The sequence below is a fragment of the Rhizomucor pusillus genome (genome assembly GCF_041956525.1).
Source record: "Rhizomucor pusillus strain CBS 183.67 unplaced genomic scaffold VTP01scaffold_11, whole genome shotgun sequence".
Taxonomy (NCBI): Eukaryota; Fungi; Mucoromycota; class Mucoromycetes; order Mucorales; family Lichtheimiaceae; genus Rhizomucor; species Rhizomucor pusillus.
The window spans coordinates 884,921-902,182 of record NW_027192153.1 but is presented as its reverse complement, the minus strand read 5'-3'; the positions used below and the strand labels follow the sequence as shown (position 1 = coordinate 902,182).

The 17,262-nt window shown below is 45.6% G+C and overlaps 6 protein-coding genes across 6 annotated transcripts; 4 read left to right on the top strand and 2 right to left on the bottom strand.

The window, feature by feature from the left end:
- Positions 1-8: 8 nt before the first annotated feature.
- Positions 9-1,912, bottom strand: VTP01DRAFT_1860 (uncharacterized protein; the record flags this gene model as incomplete). Its single annotated transcript, XM_069380257.1, has 2 exons — positions 9-1,313; positions 1,385-1,912. 2 exons carry the CDS (start codon positions 1,910-1,912, stop codon positions 9-11), a joined length of 1,833 nt encoding a protein of 610 aa, XP_069238284.1.
- Positions 1,913-2,734: 822 nt separating this feature from the next.
- VTP01DRAFT_1859 (uncharacterized protein) lies at positions 2,735-6,239 on the bottom strand (the record flags this gene model as incomplete). Its single annotated transcript, XM_069380255.1, has 15 exons — positions 2,735-2,860; positions 2,921-3,173; positions 3,240-3,448; positions 3,507-3,627; positions 3,692-3,846; positions 3,908-4,001; positions 4,061-4,237; positions 4,293-4,395; positions 4,455-4,561; positions 4,618-4,785; positions 4,844-4,928; positions 4,989-5,237; positions 5,297-5,351; positions 5,414-5,602; positions 5,661-6,239. 15 exons carry the CDS (start codon positions 6,237-6,239, stop codon positions 2,735-2,737), a joined length of 2,670 nt encoding a protein of 889 aa, XP_069238283.1.
- A 904-nt stretch (positions 6,240-7,143) lies between these two features.
- On the top strand, positions 7,144-7,672 carry VTP01DRAFT_1858 (uncharacterized protein; the record flags this gene model as incomplete). The annotated part of the gene is made up of 2 exons (XM_069380254.1): positions 7,144-7,277; positions 7,504-7,672. 2 exons carry the CDS (start codon positions 7,144-7,146, stop codon positions 7,670-7,672), a joined length of 303 nt encoding a protein of 100 aa, XP_069238282.1.
- Positions 7,673-9,348: 1,676 nt separating this feature from the next.
- On the top strand, positions 9,349-10,965 carry VTP01DRAFT_1857 (uncharacterized protein; the record flags this gene model as incomplete). Its single annotated transcript, XM_069380253.1, has 10 exons — positions 9,349-9,396; positions 9,457-9,510; positions 9,571-9,600; positions 9,665-9,797; positions 9,854-9,954; positions 10,018-10,184; positions 10,245-10,392; positions 10,448-10,500; positions 10,558-10,772; positions 10,838-10,965. 10 exons carry the CDS (start codon positions 9,349-9,351, stop codon positions 10,963-10,965), a joined length of 1,077 nt encoding a protein of 358 aa, XP_069238281.1.
- A 441-nt stretch (positions 10,966-11,406) lies between these two features.
- VTP01DRAFT_1856 (uncharacterized protein) lies at positions 11,407-12,869 on the top strand (the record flags this gene model as incomplete). The annotated part of the gene is made up of 6 exons (XM_069380252.1): positions 11,407-11,797; positions 11,868-12,054; positions 12,119-12,201; positions 12,269-12,527; positions 12,589-12,752; positions 12,826-12,869. The coding sequence occupies 6 exons, from the start codon at positions 11,407-11,409 to the stop codon at positions 12,867-12,869; spliced, it is 1,128 nt and encodes a 375-aa protein (XP_069238280.1).
- A 227-nt stretch (positions 12,870-13,096) lies between these two features.
- VTP01DRAFT_1855 (uncharacterized protein) lies at positions 13,097-17,225 on the top strand (the record flags this gene model as incomplete). Its single annotated transcript, XM_069380251.1, has 10 exons — positions 13,097-13,441; positions 13,615-13,908; positions 14,028-14,652; positions 14,707-15,901; positions 15,956-16,010; positions 16,069-16,198; positions 16,261-16,654; positions 16,713-16,802; positions 16,859-17,120; positions 17,178-17,225. The coding sequence occupies 10 exons, from the start codon at positions 13,097-13,099 to the stop codon at positions 17,223-17,225; spliced, it is 3,438 nt and encodes a 1,145-aa protein (XP_069238279.1).
- Between the last annotated feature and the right edge of the window lie 37 nt (positions 17,226-17,262).

The window sequence follows — 17,262 nt, the reverse complement described above, 5'->3', positions numbered from 1 at the left end:
CTTTATCACTAGGAATCAAAGGATTGCTGTTGTTGCTGTCGCTGTTGTTGCTGCTGCTGCAACACTTGATGCAGGAAGGCAGTGGTCAATTGCTGATGCTGCTGTTGACGTTGCTTGTTGATGGCATGGAAGTTGGCGGCGGAGGCTATGAGAGGTAAAAATTCAGGAGGCAAATGGGAAAGCTGGGCACCGATGGCTTCCAAGGCGGCGTAAACATTGTTGTTGCTGTTGTTGCTGTTGTTGCTGGTAGGTGACACACCGCCGATGGGGGAGGAGGAGGAGAAGAAGTTGTTGAGGGAGGGCGGGGAGGAGGGAGAGGATGATGAGGTCGTCGATGACAAGTCGTCGTCAATACGGGAGGAGCCCCGCCGTTGTCGCTTATTTTGGGTGGTGGATGCTGGTACAGGTCGCACCATCACCGGTCTAGATCTGCCGGGCATGCTAGGCGCAATTTGGAGCGTGCCTGTGCTGCGTCGATGTTCAGATTGTTGTTGTTGCTGCTGCTGTTGTATTTTTGATTTGTTCTTGCTCGCATTGAGCGCACTGGCACTCGATCTGTTGCGTTTCTTGATGACATCCGACTTTAGGCTGAGTGGCCGCACTACACCGTGCAGTTTGAGAAAGAGCCCACATGCGTTGCAGAGAGGATTTCCTTCTGGATCCCTGCGCCACAACGGCGTCGTGGTTGTGCTGCAATTGGTACATTTTGTCTTGCCATTATTGCTGTTGTTGCTGCTATTATCGTTCCTTTTCGCTGGCTGTTGGAAAGGGGTCGATGTGGATTTGCTGGTGGTTTCCGTCGATGGCGGTGGCGGCGGACTGCGAGGTTGAGGTTGTAGTAGCTGATTGGTCGACAGTGAGAGCCTGGGCTCCACATGTGGAAAGGGCCCACCAGATGGCGGGGTAGTTGCTTGTTGCTGCTGCTGTTCTTCTTGATATAATGGAATTTGGGTATTACTTTGTTGTCGATCGGTAGGGTAAAACATGGCAAGAAGCTCTTCGAAACTGAGACTGCCAGCATTGATGGTGGGTTCTGGTGGTGGGTAGGAAAGAGCGTTGTTTTCTGGAGATTGTACAGACAAGGGATGTGGGCCGAGGCCGGGTTGGTGGGCAAGCATCGAAGAATATGAAAATGAGTTTTGAAAGCTGTACGGCTGGTGGTGATGGGGCTGAGCAAATGTAGAAAAGCTGTAGCTGCAGCTGCTGCTATTGTTGTCTGACTGCTGTTCTTCGCAGTCATCGTTTGTTGGTATAGTGATGCTACTGGCCAAAGATATGCGGGGCGAATGACCACCAGCACGACGCTTCGCTGGCTATACAAGAGAGTTTTTGTTTTTTAATACACTAAAGACAACAACGCAGCTGGCAGGTTCCAAACACGTACCGTGCATCGATGCATATTCTCTGCACGCGAACTGCCGGATACAAGCACATTTTCCACAGCATTTTCGCCCGGCATAAAGTCAAACGTATACGGCGGTGCAGACGATGACAAGAGCCCGACAGTGTCGTCGGGAGGTGGTGGCGTTGTTGGATGCTGCTGGGACTTGATGTCCACAGCAGCGGCTGCTGCGTTGTTAGTATTCTCAGAACAAGAAGAAGAAGACTGCTGCTGCTTCTTTTCGTCGTTGCCGTTGTGATTGTCAACTGCCATTTCTTCGGTATCCTTCGATGGTGGCCTGTTCTTCAAAGTCATAGCCATCATGCGCCACGTAATGTTTTCTAGCCGCGAGCCGTTTGGCAGATTGTCTTTAGCCTTCGTGTACATTCGCCAGACTTGGCTAGCGAGGGGATCTTTATTCTTGCTAGCGTTCTGGTCCTTCTTGTCATCGGTGGTTTCGGGGAAGAGGGTTTCAGCTAACAACTGGTCTGCAAGGATCGAGTATTTCTTTTTCCCCTTGTCTCGTGTCATTGGTAAAAAAAAGAGAGAAAAAGGAAAAGAGAAAGAGAAAGTGAAGAGTGGAAGAAGAAAAATTGAGGAGAGAAGATGCGGCGCAAGGATTCCTTCCGATTAGAATACTCAACGACTCAATAGTTTAATATTGTGTAACGACTGAGAGATCGCTGGTTGCCCTTCCAAAATCCCCATTTTTGAAAAGCCGATGATGACCTTCGTAGGTGATGCCATGTGAATGGCGCCTGCGAAGTTTTTCCAATATGCATCGTCAGGCGCAGTCAATCAGTCAGGGAAAAGGTCACCGTAATAGCAACTCTTCCCCTGGCAGCGCCCTTTTGCTTCCCCAATGTATGTGATCGGGAAAAAAGTATCAATGGTAGAAAATATAGCAAGTGTGGGGGAACCTCATGGTCGACAATGTCGTAGTTTTGCGTCCGTGAGAGCGGACGATGGTGACCTGAGGGGAAATAAAGGCCGAACCCGATCGGTCCCGACAGCAGGCATCATCCTTGTGGGCCTCTCTCTAGGCATTCAGTCTCGCATGTTCTGTGTGGCAAGAAGGTAAAATATCCGTGTGTGGAACAGAGGAGTATATTCTCTTCTTCCCATGGTCTTACCAAGTGCTTTATCAAGAATGATTAGATGTAAATTTTTGCTTATCACTAAACAACTTGCTTTATCAGTTCCCCCGCTTTAAGGTTAGTGTGTAACCCAACCACACTTTTACATTTGCACATCTTTGGACAAGTGCGCTTTACCAAGAAAATGCAAAAACCAGGGATGATTATACTTATTTAATTTGATGACTATACTATGTTTAAAATGCGCGAGAACTTCTTATGCTTCATCGTTGTTTACAGCTATGCGGGTAATTGTCCGCCGTCGTCCTTCTCCGGTGATTCTGATGTCTCCTCGTCGTTCAATCGATCGCAATGCGTCCTCGAATGCACGGTTGTCCACAGCCTAACGTAAAACTGCATTAGGTAATATTCTCGATTTCATTGTTGTTTGTTTGATACATACCACATTGCTCTGAGCATTCAAGTCATTGAACAACTTGGACCATGAAATATTTGTCTGTTCTTGGTTGTTTATTAAATTGAGTACCTCGCGTTCGAGATCCTCCTGCATGTGGCGTTCGTGGGCACCAGTACCCATCAGGATGAGGTCCATGTCGATGCGACCAGTGCGTGGATCTGTGGCATAGTCCTTGATGGCTTCACGCAGCAAACGGGATGCTTCGTGCACGTCTTGAACTTCGACAGTTTGCGACAATCTATATATTGCCTCCTTGTCAGCAGCCCTGCTTTTACAAAAATAAATTACAATAGCGCGGGGTTACCTCATACGTGCATGTGCCTCAGACATACGAATCATCGATTCCAATTGACGTGTGGTCGCGGTCACGCGCTTCTCACTGCCACCTCGATTTTCGCCCTGTCGTCGAAGCTCAACGTACAACTCGACAAGTTGTTTGCCGGCCTCTTCGCTGATGGTAGGATGAATCCTTTCTCGAGCATAATTTATGTATTTTGTAAGCTTCTCGACGGACTACCAAACATCTCAAGTGTTAGCATCAACATCTTGCACTGAGTTGTTGCATACTTACAATGACATCAATGCCAGCAGTGGCAAGTTCGTCCTCCATGTACAAAGAGACCAAATGCTTGGCTAGTCGTTTGTCAGCTTCTTCATCTACTCTGTCTAAAATAAGATACAACAAATCAAATCTAGGAGGCAAATAGATCAGCTTTTCCATTTTCCATAACAACCAATGCGAATTCTCTGTCTTACCTCGACAATAATGGTGGTGGAAGATCCAAGTTTGCCGGTACAGAAAGGTTCTTGTTCCACCGCGAGCCAATAGGGTTGGCACAGGCACAGATGGATGTACGAGCATTCAAAGTTGTGATGATACCAGCCTTTGCGACGGAGATAGTTTGTTGTTCCTACAAGCCAATGAAATCACCTTTCGATTCATACATTGAATGAATATTCTTTTGTTCATACCATGACTTCATGGAGCACCGATCGTGTAGCATCAGACATTTTATCAAATTCATCAATGCAACAAATACCGCCGTCACTCAAAACGAGAGCACCGCTGCAAAGTATAATCCATTTAGTCAACGCTGAATTCCCCTTGGCAAACAGTGCATTTACCTCTCCAAGACAAGCTGTCGCGTGTCTGGATCGCGTGTGATGTATGCTGTCAGACCAACGGCTGAAGAACCTTTGCCTGATGTATAAACGCCGCGTGGAGAGATTTTATGTACATATTGCAGCAGTTGGGATTTACTGGTACCAGGATCACCGACAAGCAAGACATTGATTTCGCCTCTGGGATAACTTGTCAATCATCTGACTTTTTTCTTCATGCCTTCAACAAACGTACCTGAACCGCGGAGATCCAGATCTTTCAAAGACCTTATGTGCGCCACCGAACAATTGGAGCAAGATGCCCTTTTTTACATCATCAAGTTCATAAATACTTGGCGCTATCGACCAGCACAAACGTTAGCATAGTAGTCAATATGTCATCGCTAATGATTGTTACCTAACGAGCGTGCCAGCGTCTCGTAAAGATCGGGTCTGCGGGAGAGCTCCAATATATCTTGTTCATCGTTCACATTTACAACTTCAATTTCGTCGCTTTCGTTCAAGCTACATTGCGTGTTATCAGTACATTCAACAACAAGTAATACGTATCGCAAACTTACGATTCTGGGCCCAGTTCTGTACGCAAGTTGCGGTCAGCTTGCATTCGCTTCTTGTCAGTTCTCTTGATATGTACCACATCAATGTATGTGCGGAACAGTGATCTGATAGTTCGCTGGCGAGGGTTCACACGCACGGGGACGCCTCTAAAGATACCAGTGACTTCGACTCTTTTCAAAGCCTGTCAATAATTGCCATAGACATGGGAAGATTAGAACAACAACGAACCTGTCACCCGGCTTGGCAAAGTCGACTAGTTCATCATATTGGCAAAGAGTCACAGTTTGGGGCGTTTGACCATCGGGCACAACGTCTATCATTCATATGTATTAATAACGCGAAAACCAAGGGGTGTCGATCCTGTATGGTATACCTGGTGTCTCTTGGAGACGAGTGACTTGTTTATCGGCGAATGTGCATCGGTTGTGAATGAGCTGCATGGTGTTTTCAGAGGCACATTGCTCTCGAGGACAGCGAGTGGGTTCTGCAATTCTTCCTCGGTCGACCTCCACTGCCATGGTTTGGTCACAGACCAAGCACTGGAAAAATGCAATCTTCATATCGGGCACAATGGGAGATGCACGGATCATCAAACCCTTGATGGTCACCAACTGATCCACATCTGCCAATTGCACTCGTTTAGCCATCGAAAATTCTAATTTTCGTAACTTTTTAACATACTTTGAGGATCCAAGTCGCGCATATTTATAGATTTTCCCAGGTTGAAGGGACGGATCTAGCATACAAGTGCTGAGAAAGCTAGATAAAAGGACTGCAGCGAGCAATTGCTAAACGAACCTTCAATCTCGCCTGTTCCTCGTTCAAATCTTCGAACTGACGGAAGTAAACCTCAGAAATGACGAAATCCATCAATGGGATGACTTCCTGAGGATACTTGACAAGCTGATCGTATAATTTGTGCGTTCCATGGTAAGCCATCAGGTTGCGGCAGTCGAGGTTGACACAATCTCCACCGGTCTCGTGGATCTGCGGCAAAAGGTTAACAAAATTTTCCTCCTCCTGTTAATATAACGGATATATATACCTTTGCAAGCAGTTTTGGATAAAACGGCTCGTAATCAGTTTCGATTGTAGGTTCGTTGAACTTGTTCTTTCGATCAGCCAATTTAAAGTGTTGCAAAAAGTTCTTGAAGCAGGCCATAACTTCGTAGGTGTTGACAGAAGTGCCCCAAATGATACGGACGGACAATGACGGGTCCGATTCTTGAGTGTCAGCGTTGCCTACAGCCAAGTTGGAGAGTGCATCGCGGGTGCGTACAGGTGTAGCTGGACTGCCTGCAGCAAACTGGCTGTTGCTGAATGGCGTTCGTACATAAGTCGTGTGTCTGGGCGTGCGGACGCTCTGAGGAGAATCGAGCTGGCTCATATTACCACCGCGGTAAGGCGTGGAAGGATACACAAGAGGCGAACTGGGTGCAATGTCGTCACCGAGCAAGGAAGACGAGAACTCGGAACGACGGTAACGGTTCCGTTGAGGAGTGTTTGGAACGGCTGAAGAATAGAACGGAGCAGGCGAGGAAGGGTCTACCATGGACGATGGCAAGTCGTAGCGGTTGCTACGAGCTGGCGTAGAGTCCATGGGGGTCGATGGATGATCACTCATTCCGTTGGTAGTCGGTGCCGCAACTGTCAGGAACAGGAAGCGAAAAAACACAAAATCGAAGCGCGGGCGCGTGTCAGTAAAATGTGACGATTTTTTCCTATTTTGGGATTCGATCGATTTCAATGATTTCAACTACAGTGCTTTAGCGGTCGCTACGCTCCCTGTGTCAGAGATTATTTGGTATACACACTTTCCAAACCACGCTATTATTACTGATAGATCAAGCTATAAAAACTTTTTGCTATTAAGCTCTGTATCTTTTTAATCCGCAATTACATTTTTCCCAAAAATTAATGTCGTTGGAACTTGTCGTTTTGGTGTATAAATGTATTATAAAATTTCACCAAAATGCGACTTACTTTCTGGAAAGAGTGTATAGCCAATGAAAACCGCAATGAAAACCGATTTTCGAAAGTCTACCCTTTCGATCATCTCTTACTTAAAAATGATCTTTTCGCGTTGATACATACGGCTCAGTAATAAATTGGCCTTGTCATTTATGGCGATACCATCCAGGCAACTGTAAGCTTGATCCAGTCTCATAGAACTTATTCCGTTTTTATTCTATTTCTTGTTACTTTATACCTGAAAATACTGTAAAGCATTTTTGTATGTCTACAATAGGATGGAGCTAGGTAAGTACCTACATCTTCAAGGAAGTATCCTTTTGGGGGTCTTTTTCCATTTTTTAGCAAAGTTTTGATCAACTTCTTGATGATTGCATAACTGTGCTGCGTGTTGGATCCTTTTCCCGAGAGTGCGGTCCGTATATATTCCTTTTAAGCACGCGTTGGTCGGCCACGAGGTTTGCATTTGCATATACCAGCTGCTAACGAAAAACGAAGCAGAGCTGCTTCTGTTTGAGCACATACATGAATATATACTCACTTTTGCAACGTGACCAATGTATGGCTCTAAAGCCACGGACAGCCCAAGCTCACAGGTCTGTTTCGGTGGACCGTTTTGGTACGACTGTGTAACCATCGTTGACAACAGCTTGACAATATTTCCAGCAAAAGGCGAATTTCACTCGATACAGTGATCTCGTCCTCCATCCGCATCAAACTTTGTACGCACGTTGCTCTGCCGGGTTGCCAAATTTGGCATATTAGCAAAAGCAGCAGCGGCAGCAGTAGCTTTTGATCAGTAAGCATGAGTGAAGAAGACAGAGCGCAGACCAAACGTTGCTGCTCTGCGCCGTCACTGCATCGTACATACTTTTGCTTTCCATCTGCGTCGACGCCATCTGAGGCCTCTCGCGCAGCTGCACTTCCATGGGCATCACCGCCCGGTCGAGCTGTCTTGCACCTTCATCCTGGCTACCTCCACAGCAGCCTTGCAAGTTCTCTTTTACACCGCTCCCTGGCCACCTCGCGAAGATAAGTGGTCACTCTATGGTCTCTTCTTTTGCGCCATACACGCCGAAAGAGTGAGAGAGAGAGGGTGGGGCATGTCAAACATTTTCAACTGCTCTTTCTCAACTTTTTTGCCATGAAAGCTGGCAGAGCGTACGGATGCACGTCGGCAACCTGTAGCATTGATTTATGAAGCAGGTTTTAGCAGATATTGTGATTTGATTTTATTTTGTAATATTTATGTCCATGGAAACATTTCGTCCTCGAGGGGGAAGTGCTTTTTCTCCAGAAAAGTGCACGGTGCATGGAAGAGAGGGAATTTAAAGCTAGACTGATCTTCTTGACAAAAGAGACGTCGCTTTCAGTGGTCGGGCAAGACGCTCGCAGATCTTTTGGGAACGACGGCATTGTTCTCAAATCGAGGACATTGTTTTCCGGTACATAAAGACAGAGCATAAATACTCATTCACTTTCGCAAAATTTTCCGCAATCTACCAAAATGCAATGATTGTTGCCCACTTCTCTTCGTCGCTTGCGAAGATACGGTTTCAATCGCCACCACATGGAGCCAAGTCTGGGAGCGTCGTAACTGGCCTCACCGTCTATCTGGACAAGTCTGCAAACAAGGAAATAGACCTTTTTTTTTCTTCCTGCCAGAGGCTCGGTCGTATTCCTATTCATACTTCCTAATTCCTAGTTCCTATTCGTGATCCGTGATTGTATCAATGCAAGCTCTTTGTATGGAAACCTCCTATGTTGAAATGAACGGTTGAATGTATAAAGTTCTTTCGGATGGAAACATACTGTACTATATTGGAATGAATAGTAGGAACGCAATATGAGGATCTGTGGATTAAGAATTTGTGTTCCGGAAGCCCCCATCACGCTCCAACACGTTGAGAAGATAAAGAGATAAACGCTACTGTTATGGACTAAGGCGAAATGCCGGGCGTGTGTGCGCCACCACCAAATCAAGAGTGAGAGATATAAAATAGATGGCTTTTTTTTCTTTCTTGGAAGCGGGCTCCCCAACAAATCCGCAGACCGTCTTCTTATACTTAGTCGTAGATTCCTAGTAAAGAATTCTCCCGTAAACTTTCGAGTCTCGCTATTTTCAAGCTTGTAACCGAAGCCTTGAAATCGTCGGGGATCCACTGCAATACAGTAGATTGGGAATATTCTCAGCATATTCGCAACTCGCTTCGAGGAAAATTACGGAAACACTATACTGCTTAGTGAAGCAATCCGTTAGAGACGATAATTTTCGGAAATTGTAAGCGAATTTATCTTATAGCAATATCTGTTTGAATACTACATTGCGGGTAGCAGAAGGAATGGATGAGGTAGTTTGTGGATAGAGAGTGTGTTTAGTGATCTGTTTCGAGTGAAAACCGTCTATATGTTTGTAAGTTAAAACGATGGAATGGAAAGATTAACTCGCTTATTCTTTATAAACGGCTTGGTCCTGAAAGTAGAGTATACGTCAAATTCCTATCTAAAAACAAATAGGTTTGCCAAGAAATTGACAATGCACACAGCAAATAGGATCGATACTGGATGAACCTGTGGACGCTGATCTGCCTCGCTTGTATAAATGTAAAGAGCAAATACAATGATAAATGGTGATCAAAAGAAACTTGCGTATCAGCAATAACAGCTGTAAGAAGCACAGAACCGTCCAGCTTCGACCTAAAATAAGCTCCGCATTTTGTGCACTTTCGACAACAGTTTCTGATCGTCATTGAAATCTTGCGATGAGTTTAACAAAGGCTGATCCAAACAAACAAGGATGGGAAGAATCGGTACGTGGCTATACGTTGTAGGAGCTTTTAAATGATTTCTTCTTGCTGACATTGCTGTAGGAATTCCCGATCGTGTGCGAGACGTGTCTAGGCGACAATCCCTATGTTCGAATGGTAAAGAAACAATGCAGAAGGAAAAGGTCAATACAGTTCATGCTGATATAAACTATGTAGACCAAAGAATCGTTTGGAAAAGAATGCAAGGTACAGCAAGCGCTGCAGAGTCACAATTGTATATTGGCATTTTTTTCTAATGTGATTGCGATAGATTTGTTCACGACCGTTCACAGTCTTTCGATGGCTTCCTGGTACAAATATGAGATATAAAAAGACAGAGATCTGTCAAGTCTGTGCCAAAGTCAAGAATGTATGCCAAACTTGTATTTTGGATCTACAGTACGGTGAGTTTTCAAATTGAATGGAGAGTGGATAAGGTTACTGATAGATAATTATACAGGTCTTCCCGTGCAAGTCCGAGATAGCGCTTTGAAGCTGGAACAGGAAGCACCTAACAGTGACATAAACCGCCAGTATTACGCACAAAATATGTCTGGAAAAGTAATGTCTCTCTGCATATATTCAACTTAATTTGCATTAGGAAAACTGATCGTTATTACCTAGCTCGAGGACGATAAAAGCATATACGATCCATCACGACTGTCTCCAGCACACAAAGAAATCCTTCGACGACTAGCACGCAGCGAACCCTATTACAGACGTAATCGCTCCCATATTTGCAGCTTTTTCGTTAAAGGCGAATGCAAGCGAGGAAACGAATGTCCTTACAGGTGAGGCGGGTCTATGGGAATTCGGCAGAGCGCACAACGTTTTAAACTTTGCATTGTTAGACACGAGATGCCTTCAGAAGGCGACTCCGCACTCTCGCAGCAAAACATTCAGGATCGTTACCATGGTAAAAACGATCCCGTGGCTCAAAAGCTTCTTGGAAGGATCCAAAAATCATCGCCTCTCCAGCCGCCAGCTGATAAGACCATTGTAAGCAAGACTGTGAATAAGCATGGGAGTCATTACTAAGTCAAGTATTACGTAGACTTCGTTGTTCATTACTGGAGTTGAAGAAGATATCCTCGAAGCAGATTTGAGGTAAACATCTAACGGCAATATCGATTGTGTGAACTTCATCTCACACTCAATTTCCAGGGAATACTTTGAACAATATGGTAAACTCAAGTCAGTAGTAATAATGCACAAAACCAAATGCGCGTTCGTCAACTTTGCCACCCGAGCATCTGCTGAAATAGCAGCTGAGCGCATTGAAGACGCCGGTTTGAAGATTAAAGAGCGATCGTTACGGGCTACTTGGGGAAAGCCCAGACCGCAAGGCCCAAAGGCAGCTGAAGCAAAGCAGGCCGACGGTAACGTTGAAAATATGCAGAAAATTCAAAATTGCGCGCGCAATTAAATATATACTATACTCTAGGACAAACTGCAACAACGGGATTGGGTTCCATGCAGATACCAGCTCCACCATCTGTCAAAGCTACCGGCGAATCTGTAAAATATCCAAGCCAAGATCCAACAGCCCAAGGCTCCCGATCAACTGCGTAGTTAATGAAATCAACATAGTAGAAAACGATGTCAATAAAAAAGCATCGGCTACACCCGCTCCCTTTTAGATTGACGTGCAATCATGCCAGTCAGACTCTCGTTTCAGCAAGTCAGTTTAGTCATTGTCTGAATATGGACAGCAAACTTGGGAGAAATCGATCATTGTTCGCAATCATATATAATCAATCACCTTAAATCGAAGAAGTTTTTGAAGACTGCTTTGTATGGTATATAAGCATTTCGAGTCATATGTACACAAGATTTTTTCAAAAAAATGTATCAATAAACTTGTTGATGATATATCACAGTTCATTGTCCAAGTGATCTACAGATTTGGGATCGCCGCCATTTACCCCGAAATTGGTTGCACAACCCAGCAGCAGTAGCAGCAGCGAAAAAAAGAGAACCTGACTTTCCACCAGGTGCTGCTCGAGGCACATAATGTCCTTCATTTCGCCCAGCCAGCGAAAATCTGTTCTATTTCTCCTCACCGTAGTGCTTTTGTTAATTTGCCTGCAACTGTCACCATTTCGGATACGTCAATCGCAGCTAGGCACACCAACGTCAAAAGAAATTCACTCGTCATCGGAAACAGAAGATTTGCGCACAGACGATGATCAAGCACCTTGGGAGAACCCTTACCGCGTTCGTGCAGCATTTGTTATACTGACAAGGAATTCAGAACTGGACGCTCTGCGGAAAACAATGCAGCAGCTGGAAGCCCGGTTCAATAGAAAGTTCAACTATCCCTATGTATTTTTGAACAATGAAGAGTTTACCGACGAGTTCAAGCAACTGACTGCAGGGCTGACAAAAGCCAAAGTACAATACGGTAATCAAGTGTGGATATATAAACATGCCCCAGGTTGGATGTAATCATTCTCATTGTATGTCACACACAGGACGGATACCTCGCGAGCATTGGAGTTACCCCGACTGGATAGACCAGGAAAAGGCCGCGCAGGTGCGGCAAGAGATGGGCAACCAGGGAATCATTTACGGAGATAGCGAGTCGTATCGGCACATGTGCAGGTTTGAAAGCGGATTCTTCTATCGCCATCCGTTAATGGAGCAGTACGATTACTACTGGTAAAAATTTATAGAATCTCTTTTGTGTGTTCGAAAAAACGGTTCCTGAAAAACGTTTCGTTAGGCGAGTCGAGCCTGGAGTAGAATTCTACTGCGATCTAGACTACGATCCTTTCCTGTACATGCAAGAAAACAACAAAAAATATGGTAACTGCAACAGATGTAATAGCGTGCATAAATGATACAAGGGGCTGATTCGACTGGAAACTACTAGGCTGGACCATTTCACTTTTAGAATACGAATCAACTATTCCTACATTGTGGGAAACCACCCGTAGATTCATGGCAGAGCATCCTCAGATGATTCCGAAGAACAACATTATGCGATTTATTTCTGATGATAACGGACAATCATACAATCTATGCCATTTCTGGAGCAATTTTGAGATTGGAGACCTCAATTTTCTGCGTGGACCTGAATACAGCGCGTACTTTGATTACCTCGACAAAGCGGGCGGCTTTTTCTACGAAAGGTGCGTGATAGCGTCTTTTATGTTACCGATTTATACCTGACGTTTTAATGCCTTGGCTTAGATGGGGTGATGCACCTGTGCATTCAATTGCTGTTAGCATGTTCTTGAACAAGACAGAAGTGCATTTCTTTGACGATATCGGTTATCGCCACGACCCGTTTATGCATTGCCCGCTTGACCGCCGCATGCAAAAGAAATGTACATGCAACATTGACGATAATTTTGGTCAGTATACAACTCTATAAAATATATGTGAGAAAATATATGGAAGAGAGCTAACGGCGGTTGCAATTTTTAGATTTCACTGGGTACTCTTGTATGAATAAATGGCTCGCGGCATAGCGCCAGCGTGAATAAAAAATCGGAGTCTGTGGAACAAGCAACACCACAACAACATTTGGACAAATTTCTCGTTTCTTCCTTCGTTTGTCTATCTATCAACTATACCAAAAACCTCGATCGAAGCAGCGTATTAAGGATAGTTTAGAGTCACATAGGCTTTAGCAGTTGAAAAAAAAAGAAATAGCCGCCATATTTGCTATCCATTTCGGGTTCTAAGCACGAATCGTATGTCGACAACCCAGAAAGTACCAGAAGTCTCGGAGCCTTCGAGCGACTCTTCAGAGGTAACCCCCTCGCAGCAAAGGCATAGGTTCAAGCTGTTCCAGCGCCGAGGCTCCGGGCTCAAACTGTTTCGAAGACCATCGCGATCACCGCCATCTCCATCGGGACACTATCCAACTGCCCAACCTCACTCGAGCTCTTCAGAGACGACGACATCGCAGACGCCCCAGAGCGAGCTGCCTACAGCGTACTCTCAGCTGGATATCTCATCTTTGGATGCAATGGCTCTATCGCGGCTCGTTTTGCGCGTTTCTGTCCAGCGTGGCCGTCATCTGGCTGCAAATGTTGAGGTGAGTCTATTTTAGGTTTAGGCAACTTTATCCAATTTAGGGTGGTGGGGTGCAGTGGGCTTGTCTCTTCGTCTGTGTTGCTTCCCTGTTGGGGGTTAGGGGGGCAATGATGCATGCTGCTACTTTGCATGGGAAAAAATATTATGCGCAGCGATTAACTCTTGCGTTGTTAGGAAAACTCAATCAATCCATACGCAATCCTGAGCTGCGCAGGACGACGGCAACGCACCCAAGTCGTCCGGAAAACCGAAAACCCAGATTGGGAATGCACATTTGACGTTTGCTTAGCAGGCACAGGATCCCGGAGCAGCAGGAAACGGCAGCAGATTCTTCTGACCAATGGGCTCGTCCTGACAGTCTGCACCAAGGATCGGTTCAAATCTGTCATTATCGGGCAGGTGCATATCCCAATTGAGGATATTTTCCAGGAAGACGACACTGTAGCTTACGACGCTAGCAACAATGAGGTTTGCAAACAAGAATTGTATTACATTTAGCGGAACAACAAAATTATTTCTAACACAACATTTTTTGCCGTTTTACCCTACTCTCCTCTTGGCGTGGGTTGTCACACATCGAATAATAGGCTAAATGGTATCCTCTCCGAGAAGCTGGTCAGCGACGTCGACGTCGACGTCGACGTCAATTTCGCCTGCGCCGCAAAAGGGCAGCATCGCAGCAACAACAACAACAGACCGACCTATCAGAAAACGAATCGCACACATTCCAGGATATATTTGGCAGAGTGGAGATGAAGATAGGTCTGGTGTATCAGCCAGACAAATCAGACGACAGCGCCGCTGTAGATGACGTACCCGGTGAAGAAAAGCTACGCGAATTATGGAAACTATTTTTGGATAGTATGCGTTTGCAATACGGTTTGAATGTCACGGAAACAGCTGATGAGAGCTCGTCCTCACTCCCATCCGACGTCGACAATCTTCGTATCACACCGTCGGAAAGCTGCCCTGAAAATATGCAGGACCTCAAACAGCGCAGTCGCCGGCGACGTTTCAGAAGAAGACAGTCAAACTCTGCATCTCCAAAAGCAGCAGCGGATGGTACTACTAGGAGACGACGCCGCATAGTCCCCAGAAGATTGCGAAGAAGAACGAGTCGCTCTGCCCAAGTCGCCAGATTTTACTCGGACGTCGTTGGTGTGATGTTTCTGGAAGTATCGCACGCTAATGATCTGCCACCAGAAAGAAATAGTAAGTGTGTACAGTGTTCTCGTCACAATTCCCAGCATTTATATTGTACTCCAGTGACTCGGACAGGTTTTGATATGGATCCTTTTGTTATCATTTCGTACGGCACGCATACCTTCCGCACACGAACAGTTCGGCACAATTTGAACCCTACATGGAACGAGAAATTGTATTTCCATGTGCGACGGCATGAGGGCAACTACAAGCTCAAATTTGCAATTTACGACCACGATAGATTGTCGAACAATGACTATGTAGCCTGGAGAGAGGTTCCGATTATGGATATAATCAAGGAATCTCATGATACCACGGAAAAAATTATCGCCACCGAGATACCCGCAGAAGCAATTGAGGCAGATATGGGACTACATACCGTTGCATTGGAAATGGTCAACAAGTCCAAATGGCAGGACAAGCTCTATCCTACGCTTACCTTCCGCGCTAAATTCGTGCCATACCCGGAAATGCGCAAGATGTTTTGGGTTGCGCTTGCAAAGACCTATGATATCGACGGAGACGGATCTCTGAGTCGCCTCGAAGTACAATCTATGCTGGAAAGTTTGGGATCTACTATATCAGAGCATACGCTGAACGGTTTCTGGTCCCACTACGGCAAAGATCCAGAGACGGACGAGTTGACAATGGAAGAGCTTGTCGAGAGTCTCGAAAGCTTCATGCTATCGATCGATCGTGCGCCCACGCCTGCCATGCGAATCCCTAGCAGAGAACTTATCTCGGTCGATGGCCACGGCGACGCTGCGGCAGATTCTTCTTCCTCATCTTCTTCCGATGCCGAAGATACAGAGAGCATACAATCGGATGATTTTGAGGATGTTGAACCTGGCTTGACCGACGACGATGAAGATGAATACTACTCTCTTGTTTACGACGACGACGATGATGATGACGAAGAAGAACCAATGGCAAGTTCTGGTTCACCATCGGACGATGCAGATATGGATGAAATTCTAGAAGAGGCAAAAGGCGTACAATATGCAGGCGTATCCAGTCAGCAGCGGCCGCTAGAAGGCACTTTGACGCCTAGCAATGAGGAAGGACATAGGCGTGAAGATCACTCGAACGAAAAGGTCATACGTCTTGCAGAGTGCCCGATCTGCCATCGGCCAAACTTGTCACGTCGAGCACAGATGGACATTGTTACACATGTTGCTACATGTGCTGCTAACGATTGGACTACAGTCGACCGTTTCATCATGGGCAACTTTGTCACCGAGGCCTATGCGCAGAGAAGGTAGGCAAACAAGTCAGCCTCTGGCAGATCGATTTTTTAAGTTGGATTCTTTAGATGGTTTGTCAAGTTAGTGAGCAAGGTCGGATACGGTCGGTACCAGCTGGGACGGGTAGGTTTCGATGTTAGCCCTCATGAACTTTTACAATGACACTTAAAGGCGTGGCCAGGACAATGCAAATATTATCGTCCAAGATAGACTTAGCGGCCAATTGATTGAAGAAAGGATGAGCGTTTACGTGCGTCTGGGTATGCGACTCCTTTACAAGGGCATGAAAACTGGAATTCAGTCAAAAACAGGTATGGAAGCACCATCATCCCGTTGTATGTTGACAGATGCTGATATATTTCCTTTATCACAGCTCAGCGCATTTTGACCAATTTAACGATAAAGCAAGGCAAAAAATACGACTCACCATTGTCAGCGCGCGAGATTCTACCATTCATAAAGTTCCACAAACTCGATATGAGTGAAGTCCTTGAACCGATAGAAAATTTCAAGACCTTCAATCAATTTTTTTACCGCAAGCTCAAACCGGGCGCACGACCATGCGAACACCCTGATAACCCACGTGTCATTGTCAGCCCTGCAGACTGCCGTATGATGGCATTTGATACCATCGATGATGCCACCCGCTTGTGGATCAAGGGTCTAGAGTTTAGCGTAGACAAGCTGCTAGGCAATGAAGAAAAAGCAAAGGCCTTCTACGGCGGATCGCTAGGTATATTCCGCCTTGCTCCACAAGATTATCATAGGTAAGCAAAATCTACACGAAAACACTGTGTATATGGTAATAACTCGGAACCGCAACAGATTTCACTCGCCCGTGGATGGTGTTATTACAGAGATCACGTATATAAGCGGTAATTATTACACAGTAAACCCAATGGCTATACGAACTACGTAAGTTGCAATATCGATTGAGGAAAACAAGGTATGTAATTAACGCTGGTGCTTAGCCTCGATGTTTACGGTGAAAATGCGCGTGCCATTGTGCATATGGATACGGATGAATTTGGAAAGGTCGCGGTCGTATGCGTCGGTGCCATGATGGTTGGATCGATTATACTGACGGCTAAAATGGGCGATCGATTGGCAAGAACCGATGAACTCGGTTACTTTGCTTTCGGAGGCAGCACTTTGGTTGTCTTGTGGGAGAAGGATACAATGACGTTTGACGATGATCTTTTGGAAAACTCGAAAAAGGCGCTGGAGACCTTGGTAAGCAATTTATCGAACGCTTACACGCACTCAAATCTCATACGACGATCACTACAGGTTCGCGTTGGCAACCGCATTGCAACGTCCGTAAAAGAAGACAAGTAACACCACCACCATTACTGTAATATTGTAGTTAGCACTC